This window comes from Dendrobates tinctorius, unplaced genomic scaffold (genome assembly GCF_039654945.1).
Source record: "Dendrobates tinctorius isolate UK_male_01 unplaced genomic scaffold, ASM3965494v1 ptg000151l, whole genome shotgun sequence".
Lineage (NCBI taxonomy): Eukaryota > Metazoa > Chordata > Amphibia > Anura > Dendrobatidae > Dendrobates > Dendrobates tinctorius.
In genome coordinates this window covers 30188840-30211698 of record NW_027361818.1, presented here as the reverse complement: position 1 = coordinate 30211698, position 22859 = coordinate 30188840, and the positions used below count along the sequence as shown (strand labels likewise).

The 22859-nt window shown below is 45.2% G+C and overlaps 1 protein-coding gene across 1 annotated transcript in view; it reads left to right on the top strand.

Annotated features, from left to right (window-relative positions):
* The window catches only part of LOC141050023 (alpha-2,8-sialyltransferase 8F-like), a 203618-nt gene that overhangs the window by 104625 nt on the left and 76134 nt on the right, over positions 1 to 22859 (top strand). Inside the window, exon 3 of the mRNA XM_073546859.1 lies at positions 14749 to 14835. Within this exon, the coding sequence (XP_073402960.1) occupies positions 14749 to 14835 (87 nt within the window). The remainder of the gene's footprint in view (positions 1 to 14748; positions 14836 to 22859) is intronic.

Sequence of the window (22859 nt, the reverse complement as noted above, 5' to 3'; positions counted from 1 at the left end):
ATCAGACCAGAACATATTTCTAAGACTAAGTGACACCACATCAAAGAAGGAAAGTTAATGTCGAAGAAACAAAAACTCCTCCTCCTCCTCCAGTGTGGCTTAAAATCCTCCAGCTGAAGTTTATCCTGATACTATCTTAAAATCACTCTTTAAATCCTCAGACCCTGAGTCATCCAGCCACCTGCATTTAAGATTAAGCTCTGATGAGACCAACACAACTTGGAGACTGTAATAAGAGAAATTCAAAATTCGCATATGGCCCCAGAGACTCCTTTAAAAAAAAAAATCATTTTTCTTTTTTGTTTTTGTTTAACGCTGGTGATGATCACCAGGAGGTAGTTGATGTTTGAAGGAGTGTGGCATCAGACATTGGACAATTTATCCTGTTCCCAGCATTGTAGTACAGTTCACCTTTGTTGTGGGGCAGTTGCGTTATTGCATCAAAAATTTTGTTTTTTCCCCTTGCTCTAGTATTGTGATACAGCACGATTATGGTTCTACTGTGCTGTAAAGGGAGGCTAAATAAATGTTGAATAACTTGTTTTCATTTCTTCAATAAACTTTTTCAACTGAAAAGATAATCTTTTGTTGTTTGGTTCTTTTAACACTGGAATTCCTACAAATGGATCTCAAGACCTTCATATTCCTTTTAATGAGGGGAAATTGTCCACCGACTGTGTTTTAGAATAAAAACATTTTTTAGGCCTAATTAATGTTTCACCGTGTACAAATGTAATACAGAACTGTTCAAGGAAATGCTTTTTGCCCTGCGGCTGAAGCATTTTGAGATATCTGTGATATGAAGATAGAGAAATGCAGAAGGGAAAGAGATCACGGTAATAGTGATATAAATACTGAAACGTGTACAGAGGAATGCTGGGAGGACACAGATTGTGGACTTATATCCACTTCATCTGCATGTAAAATTAGTTATGTAATGCTGGTAATTAAAAGACAAATTACTCTGGTAGTGGCAGGGTGCAGTGCTATACCACGATTATCTATTTGCTCTTCCTGTCCAACGCTATGATTTTTTTTAAATTGATATTTATTTGAAATCCTCATTGGGAGGTGGGAGACACAAGAAACGATAGGTGAACTCTGAAGAATCCTCAAACACCCCTTTGCACACAATAACGTGGCTGTTGCATCATGGAAGAAGTTCACCCTCGTGTTCTAGTGGTGGTGTCTGAAGAGACATGGATGTTCTGTCCACACATTGTCACGGGGGCTTAGTTCAACTAAGGCTGAAATACCCGGGGCCCCTGTGGTGTCCCTTTACTAGGGGAAACCCTGTCTGACCCTCAACCCAGGGTTTTTGCTGAAGGTGCAAATGCCTGAGCCTCCGACCTTTCCTTATCTCCTGCTCAGCCCTGCACTTAACCCTCCACCCTCCACCCAGTGAGGAGTCACACCACCAAAGCTCCCACACAAATAATGACAGACAGGGAGAACTTAAACTGCATTGCGCCGCACACACACAGGAATATACAGTAATGTGAACAGGGCACAACTAAACACAAATATGGGAAGGAGAAAGGATAACGACGGATCATACAACACCAGATATGAATCTCTCTCTCTTGAACACCTCCACTCCAGACCGGAACCACTTGGTATGAAATACAAGCTATAATCGGCGACGCCCATATGCCAGTATGACTATTTAAAGACCGTGGGCGTGACTAACCTTCCAACCTGGTCTCCAGCAGGATTAACCCCCGAGAGCCTGAAGATCAAACCGGCGCCACTGAGGCTATAGTGGCTGGAGGTGGAACTACCTCTGCCTGCCGGATGCTGTGGTGTGAACAGCGTCCGACATGACACACATGAGGCGAATGGCGGTGTAGTTGATTGGGGCTGGGAGAGATTCCTACCTTCGGTTTCCTCAATGCAAGGCAGACAGGACCATGTTGCTCCTGCGTCCGGAGAGATGATACACACCAGATATTGTGAAGTCCAGACTTGTTTATTTGGAAATCTGGACATATAGCGTATGATTGGTAATGCAGTACTTCTCCAGAAATGCAGGCGTAACAACCAAGGTGGTACAGCACCGAAGTGTGAGCAAAGTGTGCAGCACTTGTGCAGCAAATTGAGCAAGGTGAGCAACGAATGTGTGGTTGAAAAACTGATGCCTTTCACAGCTCGGTACAGGCGTGTCTCTCCCTGGTAAAAGTGAAAGTAAGAATGGCTGCTAAGCAGGAAGAGAAGGCGTGGCCTGACCCGGAAGTAGAAGACATGTACTAGAATTAATTAGCTGCAGGCTCCGACCCAACAGTAATCCAATGGACAAAGTACTAGGGCAGTGTTCTGTTCATGGTTCATCCTACCGTAATGTCCTCAATTGGTAGTGATTTATTGCAGACATGCCAACCGTGGCAGACTTTGTCTCCACGTGAGTTGTGATAAGATCTTGCAATGTTGACTAACCTTGCTATAGTCTTGACAAGTTTCATCCAATTGGAGAAGCGTTCGAAGTGCTGGCAACCGAGGCTGGAGGTTGGTTTAATGTTTGTCGCCAAAGCACTGACCTCGGAGCGGACTTCTGGATCGCCATCCGAATCCTGGATGCTGAAGACTTCCTGGACACATTCACATCCCTTCTGTTCCAACAGAAACTTAGGACCTGAAAGCCAAGAAGTTAGCAAAGGACCTCATAGACATAGGTCTAGTGGCATGGTCAGCAGGATTAAGTTCAGATGGGATATAGTGCCATTGTTCAGGCTTGGAAGACCTCCTTATTCTCTCGATGCGGTTACTGACGTACAGTAGAAGCGCCTTGTTTGGTTGTAGATATAACCTAAGACAACCTTACTGTCACTGTAGTATTGCACATCATCTATGTTGGTGTCCAGCTCATGCTGCATAAAGTCTGCGAGTTCTACTGCAAGCACGGTCGCAGTGTTCAAGCCTGGGAATAGTGTGATCAGGCTAGGGAGCCAACTTAGCCTTGCCGAAGACGAACCCAACGTAATCTTGATTGTCGGGTCCCATCACCTTCAAGTAGGCGATGGCTGCAGTGGCTTCTGTGGATGCGTCTGAGAACACATGGAGTTCCTTCCTAATGCTAGCAGCAAGTGAGGTTCTGGTGTAGCATCTCGGTGTGTGGATCTCATCCAAGGCATACAAAGACTGCTTCCAGGTTTCCCATTTTGGTTCCTTATCAGGAGGGAGTGGGGCATCCCAGTCCTTGACGATTTTGGAAAGCTGTCTCAGAAGGGATTTACCTTGTATGGTAATTGGTGCTATGAACCCCAGTGGGTCGTATAAGCTATTCACCACTGACAGGACACCACGTTTAGTGAATGGTTTGTCTGCACAGTTGATTTGGAAACTGAAGGTGTGGATTGACAGGTTCCACCTCAAGCATAAGCTTCTCTGCACAGGCGGACAGTCTGGTCCCAGGTCTATGTCCTTGAATCCTGGTGCATGGTCACTTAAATCAATGGTTCTCATGACAGCCAGGCTGTTTGAAGCAATTTTGTGCAATCTAAGCTTAGCTCGGTACAGCATACCTTGGGACCTCTTGAGTAGGTCGATTGCTGCTTCTTCTGTAGGTAGAGATTTTAGTCCATCATCTATGTAGAAGTCTTTCTCTACAAAGTCTCTGGCGTCTGTTCCATATTCGGACTCTCCTTCTTGAGCGCTTCTCCGCAGGCCATAGGTTGCCACTGCAGGGGAAGGGCTGTTCCCAAATACGTGTACCCTCATGCGATACTCCACCATCTGTTTGCTGGGGTCATTGTCCTTGTTCCACAGGAACCTGAGAAAATTCCTATGGTCCTCTCTATGAAACAGTGGAACATCTATTCAATGTCGGCGGTGATGGCGATGGGCTCTTTCTGGAACCTCATCAACACTCCTACTAGGTTGTTTGTAAGATTAGGACCCGTGAGGAGGACATCGTTGAGAGATACGCATTGATGTTTCGCGCTTGAATCAAAGACAACTGTAATTTGCTTAGGTTTCCGTGGGTGATATACTCCGAATGAGGGTAGATACCAGCACTTCTCATTTTCCTTTAAGGGAGGTGCTGGCTCCGCATGGTTATTCTGGAATATCTTGCTCATAAAGGTGACAATGTGTTCTTTCATCTCCGGTTTGTTACTTAGTGTGCGCTGGAGAGAGTTGAATCTGGACAAGGCTTGTTCAAGATTGTTCAGGAGTTTTACCCTGGTAGCTCGGAAGGGTAGGGGAAAAACCCAGTGATTAGTCTCGTCGTTAAGGAACTCATTGTCCATTATCATGACATGGCTATCTTGTTGTCATCCTTAGTTGTATGAAACACTGATCTTCCCAAGTCGTCTGCATAGGGAGAAGGAATGACATGAGGCAGCTGTACGGGATCTGGAGGCTTCTCTTTCACCTCATAGTGATGAGGGCATGTTTTGCAGAAAGTAGTTTGTCCGTCTTGGCATACATAGGTCTTAAAGGAATCGACTCTTGTTCGGTCCAAGCACACATTTCCTATGAATACCCACCCCAAGTCAAGTCTCTGTGCGTAGGGGGCATAGTTAGGACCATTGCACTGTTGGCAGACCTTATATATCCTTAAATTGTCTCTGCCGAGCAGAAGTAGGATTTCAGCATCTGTGTCCATAGGTGGGATAACGCTGACTAGGTGCCTTAGGTGTGCTTGATGGAAACCAGCTTCTGGAGTATGAATCTCATTCCTTTGGCTGGATATTTGATCGCATTCGATTAGCGCGGGTAGGGGTATTTCTACGCCTCCGTTGACAGGAGAAGCAATGAAACCTTGTGACCTCCTGCCGCTAGTCTCTATGCAATCTGAGCAAGTATTCAGAGTATAGGGTGTTGCTGGTCCCCTAATTCCAAAGGCTTCAAAGAACTTAGGTCCAGCTAGGGATCGATTGCTCTGATCGTCAATGATGGCATACATTTTTACTGCCTTGTCTGGTTGCCCTTCTGGATAAACTCTGATCATGCATATCCTGGCACAGCATTTATCACTTTGGCTCTCCCCACATACCTCTGAGCATGAGCAGGAGACAGCCATGGTAGAATTGGCGTTATTCTGTGGCTCCCCGCCATGGCTTGTAGCCGGATTAGAGGTAACTGCGACTGCTGGATCGCTGGTGGCTGAAGTTGGATGCAAAGCTGATGGGTGTTTGTCACTATGACACGCTTCACACTTAATGGCAGATTTACAGTCCTTGGCCATGTGTTCTAATGAGGCACAGCACTTGAAACATACCCCAAGTAAGCTGAGGATTTTCTTGCGCTCTTGCATGGTTTTGGACCTGAAGCCTCTACATTTGTTTAACGAGTGTGGTTTTTTGTGAATGGGACACTCACGATTGAAAGATTTATCCCTCGACGGAATAGTGTATTGTTTATCGGCAGTTACTGCAGGTGGTGGCAGGTTAGTCTTTCTGACACTTATACTGCTCCTCCAGTCCTTGCGTCTATGTGAGGTGCTTTCATACCTTGATGACGGTGTTGCTGGAGCTGCAGTGTTAGACTCCAGGAAGTCTAGGCTAGGGTCGTTCCTCATTTGGGCCTGTTCGTGGACAAACTTGCAGAACTGAGTGAACGGAAGAAAGGTGACATCATGTGACCTTTTGTACCTGGAAATGCATACTGCCCACTTCTCTTGCAGACTATGCGGCAGCTTTGAGACGATTGGGTTCACCCCATGGGCGGTGTCCAGGTAGCACAATCCAGACAGACGAGGGTCTCTTTTTGCGAGTTCCAGCTCCATAAGCATATCGCTTAAGTCCAGAAGCTTGTGGGCTTCCTTAATGTTGATCCTTGGAACGTTCTGCAGTCTCTTGAATAGGGACTTTTCTATGGCTTCAGCGCTGCCATGGGTTCTTTCGAGTCTCAGCCAGGCAGCAGCGAGACCTGCTTCAGCTTGCCCCACATAGACGATCTGAAGACTCTTGATACGGTTTGTGGAGTCAGGACCCAACCATTTTACCATGAGGTCGAGCTCCAGTTTTGCGGATAGGTTGAGGTCAGCAATGGTGGCCTTGAAGGTTGCTTTCCAGGCTCTGTAGTTCTCTGCACAGTCGTCAAACTTTGAGAGGCTGGTGCCGATTAGATCTTTGCTCACCATAAACCTGGCAAACCCAATCACTGCAGGGACACAGAAGTGTCTGCATCCTCCACTGCGCCACCAATGAATCAAGCCCATACTCAATGGAGAGCGGCTCCTCCTGAACCCCCTGCATAGACTGGGGATTGATTCTAAACTGGACCCAGTAAGCTCTGTCGTATCATATTTTATTGCGGTGACACTACTTACCTGGTTTTCCCATGATGCTTTTTTGAAAAGGTGACTATATGATAAAGGCCAATGATTGGCCGAAACGTCGTTTAAATTGTCGCTTCACCTATCAGCAATAAATACTCACCTGAAGCATTATTTTTCTTGTACGTGTGCAGTGATTTTCTTTGAACATAAACCTGGCTAACTCGGTCGTATCCGATCCTTCACTTCTTGTTACCGTGTTAGCTTGTGGTGCCCCTCGGGCGTATAAGCTGTGTGGCATGGAAGGGTGAATTGTTCCCGTGTAGAATGATGTTGCTGCAGGGTTGAGCTGGGGTTTAACCTCTGGAGATTTCGATGACTGCGGCTTGAACTATGGAGATGAACTGGAGTGCGTCTTGTGGTCGTCTTGTGATGCTTGCTGCTCCTTAGGGGACACATTATGGCATTGGTCTTGCGTCTTTGCAGATGCTGTGGGTAACACTGGCACCGTAAGTTGGGCTGACTTGGATGTTTCCACATTGTCGGGTTGAACGTCGCTGGAGAAGGTGTGTGCTGCAGATATCTGTTTCTGCACGTAATCACTGGTACGGATGGCTGGGTCCTCTTCTTCCAGTGGTGGTAGGCAGATTGGGTCAAAGTTTTGCTTCAATACTTGCTCGAGTACTTTTACTTCGGCTAACGCGATTTCTTCCTCCATTTGTGTTTGAAGAATCTTTGCTTTAGCCTCTGCTTCTGCTTTCTTGGCTTCTGTCTCTGCTTCTGCTTTCACCTTCGCTTTCTTGGCTTCTGCCTCTGCCTCTGCTTTCTTGGCTTCTGCTTCTGCTTTCTTTTCTGTGTAGGAGCATCTTGGTTTGGTTCGCTCTGCGCTTAAACGGGCCTCTAGGATTCTGTCGCTGAGGGTTGAAGTTCTTGAGCAGGATGATTTGTATGACCACGAAGAGTGCCTGGATGAGCCAGACCTGTGGGATCTTTATTCTTGCCGATGAGCAATACGGAGCTCCGCTTTATCTTTGGCATCTTGCACGGCGGCGTTCCTTTCCTTTTTTTTGTGGAATCTACTTTGCTTAATTCTGATGAGGCTTCATCAATATTAGAGTCTTTTAGGAAGGCAACGTACCTTGCAGTGTCTTGTATCTTCCGTGGGCCGTGTCTAGCCATTTTATAGTGTCCTGTAGACTCGCTGCATCATTTTTGCGGCGTTGGATGCTTGACATAAGGGAGGTGACTCGTTCCCATAGGTCGTCCAGGTTGTCATTGAACTCATCCTTCGTATTGTGACAGCCTTTATTGTTGTTTTGAGAAAATGGAAACGGTCTTAGGAGCGCAGGAAAGAGACTCAGACAAGAGATGGGGTTAAACCAAAACGCATTTCGACGGAGGATTCGTCTTCATCAGGTGTTTTGACAGAGCATTTGGTCGTGAGTCTTGGTCTGTTTGTGAAGCTGTCTCTGTTTCCCCCTCTTCATAATGGACAGTATCGGGTTGTATTTGCTCTGTTTCAGCAGTGGGAGACTGTGCAGGGTCTTTTTCGGCCATTTTGATTTAAGGTGCCCTGTCCCTTTAAGAAACTGAACTTTTGAATTGGGGGCTGGAAATTGCAGTGCAGCTTAGTTAAGACGTCCTGACGAGATCCCCAATGTGTTTTTAGAGAATTGTGGGGTTTTGCAGTCTGACAATCTGCAGCAATGTTGTATAATATGCAGACAGTCTCTAAGCACAATGCGGTCTTGAGTGATGTTGCAGAGTTTGTTAGCAGACCAGGGCTGCAGTATGTGAGCGGGCAGATGGGTTAGGATATAAGGGTGATTTTTTTGCCGGGCTTCAACGCAGTTTTTCGACTGTTTCTGTCCCCACATGAGGCGAATGGAGGTGTAGTTGATTGGGGCTGGGAGAGATTCCTACCTTCGGTTTCCTCAATGCAGAGCAGACAGGACCATGTTGTGCCAGCATCCAGAGAGATGATACACACCAGATATTGTGAAGTCCAGACTTGTTTATTTGGAAATCTGCACATACAGCATACGATTGGTAATGCAGTGCTTCTCCAGAAATGCAGGTGTAACAACCAAGGTGGTACAGCAACAAAGTGTGAGCAAAGTGTGCAGCAAATGTGAGCAAGGTGAGCAATGAATGTGTGGTCGAAAAACTAATGCCTTTCACAGCTCGGTACAGGCGTGTCTCTCCCTGGTGAAAGTGAAACTAAGAATGTCTGCTAAGGCTTGTTTCACACTTCCGTTTTTGTGTCCGCCAAACGGATCCGTTTCCGTTTTTTTGACGGAAACTGATGCCAACGGATCCGGTTTTTTAAAAACGGATCCGTTTTTTTGACGGATCCGCGGTAACCGTAATGGAAGTCTATGGGACAAAAAAAACGGATCCTGCAAAAAATGGCGGATCCGTTCTTTTACGGAAAACAACGGATTTTGACGGATTTGAAAAAACGGAAGTGTGAAACAGGCCTAAGCAGGAAGAGAAGGCGTGGGCTGACCCGGAAGTGGAAGGCATGTACTAGAATTAATTAGCTGCAGGCTGCCATACAGAAAAAGGACAGCAGGTGGCAGCAGACAAAATGCAGGACTACACAGCATGGAAAATAACACAATCTATGAAATGATATAATCATAACGTAGACGGAACAGCACAATGGAGGCTGTCCTCCTATGAATGTTTTCCCAATTTAAAGGAGCGGGTCTCCTACACTTGGAATGCCCATACACTAAGTGGATGAGCTGACAAACATTTCCACATGGGGGTACATTTTTAAAAACAATTTTACGGGCCTCATATACACTGTTGCAAAAAAATAGACTGGCTGTAGCATCACAGAACATGTTCTCCCTGGTGTTCTAGTGGTGACGGATGATGAGGAGGAGGAGGAGGACACCAAATGGCCAAAATCAGGAAGCGTATACCCATGTGTGCGTGTGAAGAGGTGCATGGGGATAAACCTCCCAAAAAGACACTGTATTGGAGGTTATGTTTTGCTGTCATTTGGTGGTGTAGAGAAGTCTTGCCCAAACCAGCGCTTATTCATTTTTATGAGTCAGTCTGTCTGCATTTTCATTTGACAGGCGGATGCGCTTATCGGGTATAATTCAACCAGTGGCACTAAAAACCCTCTGACAAAATGCTAGCGGCAGGGCAGGCCAGGACCTCCAAAGCATAGAGAGCTAGTTCATGCCATGTGTCCAACTTGGATACCCAATAATTGAAAGGCACAGGGGAATCACAGAGGACAATGGTACAGTCAGCAAGGAACTCCCTAAGCATCTTCCAAAACATTCCATTCCTTGTGACATTACCCTGCACCTCTGGGCCAGGGTGATGGGAGGGTCTGAGATTACTGTCCTAGAACTTTGCCAGTGTTATCCTGCCACTGCTGGATTTGAGTTGTGTCTCTCTTCATTGTACTCCTTGGTTGTCCAACGCACTGTGACGTCTGCCACCAGCGTTTTCAGATGGGAATTTTTTAAATAATTTCACAACAATGACCCTCTGGTACTGCATCATTTTAGCACACCTGTCTGCCTCTGGAACAAGAGATTGAAAGTTCTCCTTGTAGCATGGGTCTAAAAGTGTCACTACCCAGTAATGACTGTCACCCAAAATTTTTAGAATACGAGGGTCACGGGAGAGGCAGCACAACATGAAGTCAGCCATGCGTGCCAGACTAGTTACAGGCAAACCATCCGTGTCCTCACCAACAGGACGTGTGACCAAGGTGTCCTTTTCCTCCCTGTCCTCAGGCCATCCACTCTGAACAGACTGTATGACGGTTGTGCTTTTAGTACCGTCTATACCAAAAGTAGCTCCTGTTCTTCCTCCGCCTCTTCCTCATTGTCAACCAAACCACATTGGGGTGACATTAGGCTGGACTGTGTGTAGTCACCCTGCATGGTTCCGTGCTCCATGTCCTCATGCTCTGCCTGCAATACATCCTCTTTCATTGTGAGCATAGAGCTTTTCAGAATGCAGAGAAGCAGGATGGGGACGCTAATTATAGCGTCATTGCCGCTCAACATCTTGGTGGAGTCCTCAAAGTTTTGCAGGATGGTACAGATGTCTGATATTCATGTCCACTCCTGAGGTCTTATGTCTAGAGTCTGAACTGAATAACGATGACCTTGTTGATGCTGGTAGTCAACAACTGCCCTCTTCTGCTCACAAATCCTTTCCAACATATGCATTATAGAGTTCCAACATGTGGGGACTTCACACCAGTTGGTGAGCCAGAAACTGCAAATGCTGCTAAAGCATGGCAAGGGTGGCTGAAGCTGTAGCTGACTTTCTAAAATGGGAACACAGTTGGCGTACTTTCACAAGGAGATCCGGCAGCTCCAGTTAGGTTTTGAGAAAACGCTGAACCACGAGGTTAAGCACATGGGCCAGGCATGGCACATGTGTGAGCTTGCCTCAACTCATCACCAGGTTCCGGCCATTGTCACACACAACTATGCCTGGCTGTAGGTTCAATGGTGTCAACCACAGATGTGACTGCTCTTTCAGAGCTATCCACAACTCTTCAGCATTGTGAGGTTTGTCACCTAAGCATATTAGCTTCAGCACAGCCTGTTGGTGCTTGGCTGAGGCAGTGATTCCAGATTGTGACTTATGCGGTGGAGGAGGAGGTGCAGGAACTGTGGACTGTGGGGGCAGCCAAGATTGACGTAGGGCCTGCAATCCTCAGAGTTGGGAGGACGTGCACCATCTCAAGGTCTGACTGCGCTCCTGCTTCCACTATATTAACCCAGTGTAATATCAGTGAGATGTACCATCCCTGCCCACAAGCACTTGTCCACATGTCTGCGTTAGATGGACTTTCCCAGTAACAGCATTGTTGAGGGCACGGCTTATGTTGTGTGACAGATGCTTGTGTAATGCCGGGACGGTACACCGGGAGAAATGGTGGCGGCTGAGGACCGAATGCCTTGGGAAGGCCGCCGCCATTAGGTTGCGGAAAGCTTCCATCTCCATGAGCCTAAAAGGCAACATTTCAAGTGCAAGCAGACGAAAAATTTGTGAATTTAGTACTGTGGCCTGTGGGGCATTGGAGGTGTACTTCTGCTTGCGTTCCAATGACTGTAGTATGGACAACAGAAGCCTTCGTTGGGACAAGGATGTGGATGTGCTTGATGATGGTGCTAGTGTGGGTAACGGCAGATGCAGGGCAGGAGACATCTTTACATGCAATATGGACAGGGGATTGGCTTTCACTCACAACAGTGGAAGAAGCAGTGGTGTTATCTGCAGACACTGTTCCTTGTGCCTGTGGTTCGTCCCACAAATTCGGGTACTTTGCTGCCATGTGCCTGATCATACTGGTGGTGGTCAGGCTGGTAGTATTGCTACCCCTGCTGATGCGGGCATGGCAGGTGGTGCAAATGGCCTGTTTGGGATTATTGACAGAGTCTTTAAAAAACAACCAGACTCGGGAAAACCTTACAGTTGGACTGGCAACTCCCGTCATGTTGCTGCTGCATGGAACGGTTGCCCGCCTTCAGTCTGCGGCCACCACACTGATTCTTCCTGCCTGTTGGGGTGCTACACATTCATCCCCCTGTGTGCTGCTGTCCTCGCTCTGCATATCTCATGTTACCCCGCTTCAAGTGGAGCGGGAGAGAGGCCCAAATCGATAAATGGAAAAGTGAACAGCCCTTCAGTGTCCAAGTGTTGGATCAGTTGTCTCAGGGCAGGAAGGAGGAAGTTGGAGGGTGGAAGGAGGATCAGGGTGAGGAATATGCTGTCCAGAGTCATGGCTACTCAGACTTGACCGTGTGGAAGACAGGGTGCGGCTGGTGGTGGAAAAGTGACTGGAAGCATTATCCGCCATCCAACCAACTAACTTTTCACGCTGCTCTGGTGTCAAGAACTCTGGTCTGCCGTGCCCTATGAATTCTGACAGGAATGTGTTGTGAGAAGATGTGGGTGTTTGTTATGGCCCACTTTCAGCTTGCCCACGGCCTCGACCTCTGCATGCACCATCATCATCATGTCCACTTCCCCGTCCCTTGCCACACGCCTTGCCCATTTTAATAAAAAATTCATGCAAGCTTCGACTATAGGCTAATGACACAATTTTTAGGCCAGATAGATGAGGCATGTCACAGAGATATCAGACTGTTCAATATGTGGCTGGCAATTGTTTATTTTTTACCCAAAATAGTGTTTTGAGCTAGGGCAACACACAGCAAAAAAATGTGAAGGGAAGCCTCAAAAGCACACTTTGTAGCCCACAGATAGATGAGGCGTGTCACAGAGATATTAGACTGTTCAATATGTGGCCAGTATTTTTTTATTTTTTATGCCAAAATAGTGTATACTAGACCTATGGTAGCAGACAGACAAAAAAAGTGGAATGTAGGCCTGAAAAGCAACTATTTGAAGAGCACAGATAGATCGGGCGTCTGACCAGTAGCATAACTACAAAATTATGGACCCCGGTGCGAACTTTCGAATGGGGCCCCCATGCCACGCACATCTCCACTCCGTACACCTAGTACACACGTGGCGCCGCTCCGTACACCTCGTACATGCGCAACCCCGCTCCGCATACCGCGTACATGCGTGGCTCTGCTCTGTACACATCTTAAACAGAGACACACGGATCTGCTACATCCACCCTGTAAACCCCTCCTGACCCCACATATAAACTTACCCTCATCCAGCACCATGACAACCAGCAGAGTCCTGCATACACTGAGGGCCCTGATCATGTGACCCCTGACTCCTCCCCTCCTGTGACCTCATCACAGGTCCTGTGCACACAGATCAACCATCGTATCAGGCCAATTGCAGCCATTCATGATCGGGACCCTAAGCACTCCGGGACCCGTCGCAGCTGCGATGACTGCGGTTGTTATGCCCCTGCATCTGACGGACATCACAGGCTGCTCAATATGTGGCCTGGAGGTTTTTTTTAATTATTTTTACCCCAAAATACTGTTTTCTCCTAGGGTAGCAGACAGACAAAAAAAGTGGAATGTAGGCCTGAAAAGCAACTATTTGTTGAGCACAGATAGATCAGGCGTCGGACGGAGATAGACTGTTCAATATGTGGCCTGGAGTTTTTTTAAAATTTTTTTTACCCCAAAATACTGTATACACCTAGGGTAGCAGACATCAAAGACAGTGGATAGATCTGGCATCTGCCGGAGATAGAACACTGTTAAATAATAATAATAATAATAATAATAATAATAATAATCTTTATTTTTATATAGCGCTAACATATTCCGCAGCACTTTACAGTTTGCACACATTATCATCACTGTCCCCGATGGGGCTCACAATCTATATTCCCTATCACTATGTCTTTGGAATGTGGGAGGAAACCCACGCAAACACGGGGAGAAGATACAAACTCCTTGCAGATGTTGTCCTTGGAGGGATTCGAACCCAGGACCCAGTGAGCTAACCACTGAGCCACCATGCTGTGGCCTGGATTTTTTTCGGCCCACCAAAATTGTGTCAGTAAGTTGGCTATGACACTAAAAAGAAAAAATTGTTGGAGAACTAAATTTGTAAAATATTTGGCGCAATGATATGCGTGTGGTGCACAAAACACAGTGATAAATATATGAACTGTAACTAAATATTTTTTGGCCAGCTAAAGACTCTTTGGTCAGCAAAATGGTGTCCAAAAATGTTGTAAGACACTCCAAAAAATACTACAGTACCAAAAAAAACAGGCCAGAATTTTTTCTGCACTCAGATGCCTGGGACAAAAAAAAGTCATTTTAAATTGCTAGATTTTCATGATGTTGTATTAAATTGACCTGGCTTTAGTCTTCAGTGTGACTGTAAGGGGAGGCCAGGACTGTAGTCATGGCCAAAGACACTGAAGCACCTGTGTCCTGATCTTCCCTCACAGAAAACTGCAATCCACTGCTTAGCGTACCTGCTTCTCCATGTTCAGGTCCCCCTTCTTCCAGGCGACCCCCAATAATGGAGACACCGTACAGAATAACTTGAATGTATTCTTTACTTAGAACTTCACACATTATATCCACAGTTGGCACATCATGGAATTCACATTTTCAGCTTTACTGGCTTCCTTAGCTTTCCCTACTTTGCTGAAGCTTCTCTGTGGCACACGTCCAGACCGGACCTTCTTAGACTACTTCCTAGCTTCTTCCTGGCCTAACCTCGCCATGATGACAATTCCTTCTGCCTGTTTGGCCCCAGACTTGAATAATTCACTGAAAAATTACAAACACAATTGTGCAACTTATCTGCAACTTATTTTTGCATTATTATTTTTGCTTCAATTTTCCATTGAGCTCTATCGTAAGTGTGTTGGGTACAACCAAAAATGGAAGAACCAACGCATGAAAAGAAGCCAAGAGGAGCATCAAACCGAAGAGCGTGGCACAAAAACATCTGACTCACAAGGACAATTTCTGGCAATCAGAGGATTTCATTGTCTATGTATATTTTGTTTGTCGTACACAGGTTGTCTCTGTCCCGGTATTTCCATAAATTGTTCTCATAGTAATATATTTTTCCTCTAGATTGGACAAATCTACATTTTATGCAGTGACTAACAGTCTACAGGGATGTCCTTGGAAAGCAAACCAGACAGAGCGTTACCTGAAACGGTAAGTACAGAAAGTATGGAGTTGCAAAGTATGAAATAGCCAATCATGGGGGACCTATCCCTGCTAGTGTTCCTTCTGAGTATCACAGCACCGGTCCTCCATGCTTCTTCGGTAGCCATATCACTACTGGACTCATCATTTCCAACTATTGGAAGTTTAAATTTTTATAACTAGTAGCCTAGTAAAGGGGATTGTAATGTCATAAACTGTCTTTGTCGTTAGTCTTTGGTGGCCAGGGCTTTGGTATCTCATCAACACAACACCATCATCAGTGATGATGGGTGTGGACTGCATCAATGGCCGGGCTTACTCTGGAGGGCATGACATAGTGAATACCCGGTTTTTACTAGAGCCACTGATGGTGAGGATAGGCTTGGGCTGTAGATAGTCACCAGTCTCTGGACCTGCAGCAGATGAGCCATGGTCAAGGCAGGAATGTAGACCACATGGAGAGAAGACAGAAGTGTAATCAGGAGGTCCCATGTTTGGGCAGGCAGCACAAGTTCAGTATATGTAGCTTGTCAGGAGAGGAGAGATCAGACAAGATAAATGGAGCAAAACAACTCCTTACCAGAGCACAAGTTTTTAACTGCAACTAAAGCTAAGATCAGGCAAGGTGTGGAGGGAGGAGATGCCTAATACAATACCTGCTGACAAGGGATAGGCCATGGAAGCAAACCACTGCAGGACCCAGTGGCTACAAGTTCCTAGAAAGTCTGGCCGTCCCTCCCTGCAGCCGGCTGGAGGCTCTTCAGCAGCAGGTGATATAACAGAACAGGAGATGCGTGCTGGGCAGCGGGAGACCAGCGATGGAAAAACGGCCCAGGCCGCTCGAGCACGATCAGCGATAACCAGCAGGGGGGCCGGTCGCTGATCCCCATCACACACAGCGATCTTGGGACCCTTACACAAAGCATCTCACACGTGAGAGGAGCAAAGCCGCTCATGCGGTGAGTAGGGTGGTGCTTTCCACCCACGCGAGTCACCGGCGTGAAAAGTAGCCATACATACAATAAATGGACAGTTCAATTCCAGACTACTCGATGGAGAGAGAAGGGTCATCCACCGTGAACCCTCTCTGACACCTATGAGTACTATTACAATGAATACACTGGAGTCGCCTTTATTGGGCAAGTCCTTCTGAGATATCTGGGATTGCTATTGCAAGAATAAAATGTTGCAGCCTGTTCCCTCTGAAAATGACAAAATTCACACCTGAAGCTTATCTCATATCTAGTTTACGTAGTCCTTCCCCATTTAACTGGCCTCTTGTAAAGTCATAATCATGTGACAGAGAACTTTCCAGCACCGTGTTAGATAAGTCATGAACTTGGTAACACAGACCAAAAATGAGAATAACAATAATGTATGATGCAACAATTCATTGCACATGTCATCTGAAAAATCTATTATCCCTTTATTGTAACCCTACAATAAAGATAAAAAAGCACAAGCTTGAGAAGATTGGGTACGTGACTTGTTCATTTGTTTGCACTGGCTTAGTTCTCGCTTTGTGAGACCCCTCTGAGTTTTATTTGCACACATGTATTTGTGTAAAAAACAAATACATTTAGCAAAAGTGGAAACTGAGAGACTCATTGCTGAGGAAAGTAAAACAAACCCCAAACTATTCTTTAATTATATAAACAGTAAAAAGATTAAAATTGATGGTGTCGGCCCTTTAAAGAGCAATGAGGGTGAAATCATAGAGAGCGATGTGGGAAAAGCAAATGTTTTAAATACTTTTTTCTCAACAGTGTTCACACAGGAAAAGGATTTGCCAGGGGAAATGCAGAGTGATAATGTAAACTCCCCATTAAGTATTACCTGCCTAACCCAGGAAGAAGTGCAGGACCGCCTTAGTAAGATTAAAATGGACAAATCACCAGGCCCTGATGGCATTCACCCTCGGGTATTCAGGGAGTTAAGTAATGTGACAGACAGGCCTCTATTCCTTATATTTAATGACTCTATAGAAACAGGGTCTGTTCCTTTTGATTGGCGGCAAGCAGATGTGGTACCAATATTCAAAAAGGGGCGTAAAAGGGAACCTGGAAACTATAGGCCGGTAAGCTTAACGTCTGTTGTGGGTAACATTTTTGAAGGGTTTCTAAGGGATACCATTATGGAATATCTCAATGTTAATAAATGTTTAACTCCATATCAACATGGATTTATGAAGGATCGCTCCTGTCAGACTAACCTGATCAGCTTCTATGAGGATGTGAGCTCTCAAATGGACCCAGGAGAATCATTGGATGTCATTTATCTCGACTTCTCTAAAGCATTTGACACTGTCCCACATAGAAGATTGGTAAGTAAGATGAGAAAGCTTGGGCTAGGGGAAAATGTGTGTAGATGGGTAGGTAGCTGGCTTAGTGATAGAAAACAAAGAGTGGTTATTAATGGGGCATCCTCAGATTGGGCCAGGGTTACTAGTGGGGGACCACAGGGGTCTGTATTGGGCCCCCTACTATTTAATATATTTATTAATGATCTAGTGGATGGCTTACACAGTAAAATATCAGTATTTGCAGATGATACAAAACTATGTAAGGTAGTTACCACAAAGGAGGACAGTTTGCAACTACAGACAGATTTGAGTAAATTGGAGAATTGGGCTGAAAATGGCAAATGAGGTTTAACACAGATAAGTGTAAGGTTCTGTACATGGGAAGGAGAAACAGACGCTACAATTACTCACTAAATGGGAAACTGCTGGGGAAATCAGACATGGAAAAAGACTTAGGCATCTTAGTCAATAAGAAGCTAAATTGGAGTGCCCAGTGTCAGGCAGCTGCCACCAAAGCAAATAGGGTCATGGGATGCATTAGAAGAGGTCTGGGGACACGAGATGAAAACATAATTCTCCCTCTGTACAAATCACTCGTCAGACCACACTTGGAGGATTGTGTGCAATGTTGGACGCCGGTGCTCAAGAAAGACATTACTGAACTTGAAAGGGTTCAAAGGCGGGCTACTAAAATGATAAATGGAGTTGGTTCACTACAATACCCAGAAAGGTTATCAAAATTAGGTCTATTTACTCTAGAAAAGAGAAGACTTAGGGGAGACCTAATATATATGTACAAGTATATCAGAGGGCAATACAGAGATCTCTCCAATGAACTGTTTGTACCAACAACTGTGACAAGAACAAGGGGGTATTCTCTTCGTTTGGAGGAAAGACAATTTCGGCACCAGCATAGAAGAGGGTTCTTCACGGTAAGAGCAGTGAGGCTCTGGAATTCTCTTCCTGAGGAAGTGGTGATGGCCAACTCACTGAATGAATGTAAGAAAGGAATGGAGGCTTTTCTTGTGAGTAACAGTATAAAAGGTTACTAGTGTTGAGCATTCCGATACTGCAAATATCGGGTATTGGCCGATATTCGCTGTATCGGAATTCCGATACCAAGTACCGATATTTTTACAATATCGGATACCGGAATCGGAAGTTCCCATAATGCAACGAGCCAGTGTTGTGGCTGTGATTGGCTGCTGAAATAATGTCATCATGATGCGTGGTCTGTGCGGGCCTGCTGTGGGTCTGTGCTGGCTGCCAGGGGTCTGTGCGGGTCTGCTGGGGCCTCTCGGGGGTCTGTGCGGACCTGCCGGGGGTCTGTGCGGGCCTGCCAGGGCCTGTACGGGCCTCTCGGGGGTCTATACATACTATATACATACTACATACGTACTACATTCATACAACATACATACATACATACATGCTATATACATACTTCATATATACTACATTCATACAACATACATACATACATACATACTACATACATGCTACATATATACTACATTCATACAACATACATACAACATACATACTTCCTATCTACTACATTCATACAACATACATACATACTACATACATACAACATACATACTACATATATGCTACATTCATACAACATACATACTACATATATGCTACATTCATACAACATACATACTACATACATGCTACATAGATTAATTGCATGCTAGTGACAAATTGTCATCCCATCAAACATAATAAAGCAATAATAGGGAAAACACATAAGGATAATATGACCTATCGCATACTGAGACACAGAAGAACGTGAGCAAAGCTCAAAAAAAGCGATAAAAGGTCCACACATGATATCATAAAATGTAAATTTATTGTTATGATTAATTACACATTACAACAAAAAGAAAAATGAAAGAAAAATATGGACAAATGGGGAAAAAGGGCCGTAGTGTCACAACCATACCAAATGGGCACAGCAAAAAAGGGGGCTGGAAACTGGAGAGCCAGTCAAAAGGTGATAAACTAGTAATGTCTTCATAAATACACAAATCACCAATGTCCTCAATTAGAAATAGTTAGAAAATATGGCACACATTCCCATAGTTATGCGGATATACCAAAGATGGCGCCACAACGATGAAAAAACCAATTCAAATGTACCTGAGGACAAACACCCAGCGGCTCCCAGAGTCCAAGCACCCACCCCGACGCGCGTTTCGGATGGTTAATCTTTCATCAGGGGGTATGGATAATAGAATAACCATGCTAGTTAGATACCGGAGAAACCGGAAGTAGCAGCGCCATCTGACCGGAAGTGACACGTCCGCGTTCGCAGCAGCCGCGGTCACGAGCGGCGTCGGCGTCAAGTCACAGGGGAGCACCATGGCAACCACTGAGGCTGGGAGACGCCGAAAGCCGCACGGGAGCGGGGGAGCCGGACACGCACGCGCCACGTCAGCGGCGCAGCTTATAAGATTATTAGGGAAATGCTGATAATAATAACGCAGTGAAAGGAAAAAACTGTGAACATAAGGCTATAACAAAGAACAAAATAGCATAGGTATATAAATAAGGATATGCAGTGTCCAAAATACAATATAATATCATATAAGCGATAACATCAAAAAAATCAAAAAAATCAAAAAAATATAATAATAATACCGCTTCACATACATATCAGTGGATTACATAGTATATATATAATATACAATAGTTAACATAATGCATATAACATACTTCAAATTTACAGAAATAGATAAAAAAACTGTATATCCAATGCTAATAATATAGGGGGCAAAAGGGAAAGTAGGTGGGAAGGAGAAGGGGGAGAGGGAAAGGGGAAGGGAAGGGAAAGGAAAACAGACAAGCAGCATCTCATCCAGGTGGTGGAAATCATCAGGCAACCGACATGGAGTCAATAACATCAAAATATGCAAAACTAGAAAAAGAAGAAAAAAGAAGAGAAATTAGTAAAAAGTTAAAAACATAATAAAACCACACCACTGGTAATGGAGATGGCACAAATATACAGCATGCCAGGCAGTCACAGAAAGGGAGCAAAACTGAGACTCTCATTCAGCCCATTGGGATGGACCGTGTTAAGCCTCCAAATCCAATGTGTCTCCATTTGGGCCAGACGTCGTGAGACTCTGCCACCACGTATGCCCACCTCCAATGTATCAATATCCTTAATTCTCAAACCACTAGCATCACAGTGATGATGTGATTTAAAATGGCGGGGTAAGGTCTTCAGGGTAGAAGCGTCCTCGTGTTCCACAGCGGCCTGAATGCCTAGTACATGCTCTCTGATACGAACCTTAAACTGTCTGGTGGTCAAACCTATATATATCAGAGAGCATGGACAGGTAGCAAAATAAATCACGTTCTTAGTAGTGCAAGTTATAAACTTGCGTATGTCAAATTCACGTGATCCCGAGGAATCAGTGAATACAGAACTACGTTCAACATTAACACAGGCTACACAGTGGCCACAAGGAACGCATCCCCGTCTAGGGGTTAGGTGGCTAAAAAAATGAGACAGGGGAGCGGGGGCATAGTGGCTGTGTACCAACCGATCACGAAGATTTCTAGCACGACGGTAGGTAATAAGTGGTCGATCAGGTAGAATTTTAGATAAAACAGGGTCAGCCATTAAAGTCGGCCAAGATCTCGAAAGGACCTTACGTAATCCTTCAAACTGACTATGAAAATTAGTTACAAACCTGATGGGCTGTGAAGCAGTATCCTGTTCAGAATGTCTATATAGAAGTAGATTTCTAGAATTGTATTTGGCCTTATGGTAAGCTTTTTTAATTATCCGATGACTATAGCCACGTTCACTCAAGCGTTTCTCAAGTTCCCGTGACTGCAGCTCAAAGTCATCGTCTGTAGAGCATATACGCCTCAGACGAAGGAACTGGCCAGTTGCTACTGCCCGTATCATATGGGCAGGATGCAAGGAATCCGCATGGAGTAACATATTAGTAGAAGTGGGTTTTCTAAAAATGTCCGTCTGGACCCTTCCCAGAGAATCTCGTCTCAAATTAACATCCAAGAATTCTATATGATCTGGATCCGATTTAACAGTGAGATGTATATTCAGGTCATTGTTATTAAGCTTCAAAATAAATTGTGCAAGAGACGCAGGTGTATCCTGCCAGATCAAGAGTACATCATCGATGTAGCGCGTCCACAGAAGGACACGCTCCATCGATATCTCATGATCCGACAGGAAGAGGTCCCTCTCCCACAGCCCCAGGAACAGATTAGCATAGGCCGGCGCATAGGCCGCGCCCATGGCTGTCCCCTGGAGCTGCAGGAAGAAGGACCCCTTAAACGTGAAAAAATTATGAGTCAATGTAAATTCAAGCAACTCGAGTATGAGAGCCCTCATACCCCTGCTGAATTTAGACATTTCCAGAAAATAGCTAATAGCATGTAATCCGTCCCTATGTCTTATATTAGTATACAGTGACTCTACGTCTGCTGTAACAAACAGAGTCCCCGCATCAAGTGATAGACCGTCCATCCTGCGAAGTAGCTGATTAGTATCCTTCAGGTATGAAGGGAGGTCCTCAACTAATGGCTGTAACATAGAATCAATCCAGCGATTCACACATTCAAGGTAATTACCCCCACCAGAAACAATGGGGCGACCAGGAGGGTTGGTGGAATTCTTGTGAATTTTAGGAAGTAAATAAAATGTTGGTATCATTGGCTCAACAACAGTTAGTGCAGCTGCCAACTCTTTAGTGATGATGTTATTATCCATAGCCCTAGTAATAATCTCCCTGAGTTGGATCTCAAAGGCGGACAAGGGGTCGAAAGTAAGTTTTTTGTAGCAAATAGAATTGTTTAACTGCCTATAGGCCTCTTTTTCATACATAATCATTGGCCATACTACAATATTTCCCCCCTTGTCTGCCGGTTTGATCACCACGTCAGGGAGATTTTGTAAGTATTTAAGGCGTTGACGTTCATCACCAGTCAAATTATCATGCACGATGTTCTTATTAAGCCGTAACACCTCCTGGGAAACTACCTTAACAAATACACTCACTGGCCACTTTATTAGGTACACCTGTCCAACTGTGTGTTAAGACTTAATTTCTAATCAGCCAATCACATGGCGGCAACTCAGTGCATTTAGGCATGTAGACATGGTCAAGACAATCTCCTGCAGTTCAAACCGAGCATCAGTATGGGGAAGAAAGGTGATTTGAGTGCCTTTGAACGTGGCATGATTGTTGGTGCCAGAAGGGCTGGTCTGAGTATTTCAGAAACTGCTGATCTACTGGGATTTTCACGCACAACCATCTCTAGGGTTTACAGAGAATGGTCCGAAAAAGAAAAAAAATCCAGTGAGCGGCAGTTCTGTGGCCGGAAATGCCTTGTTGATGCCAGAGGTCAGAGGAGAATGGGCAGACTGGTTCGAGCTGATAGAAAGGCAACAGTGACTCAAATTGCCACCCGTTACAACCAAGGTAGGCAGAAGAGCATCTCTGAACGCACAGTGCGTCAAACTTTGAGGCAGATGGGCTACAGCAGCAGAAGACCACACTGGGTACCACTCCTCTCAGCTAAGAACAGGCATCTGATGGCTACTTTCAGCAGGATAATGCGCCATGTCATAAAGCTCGATTCATCTCAGATTGGTTTCTTGAACATGACAATGAGTTCACTGTACTCAAATGGCCTCCTCAGTCACCAGATCTCAATCCAATAGAGCATCTTTGGGATGTGG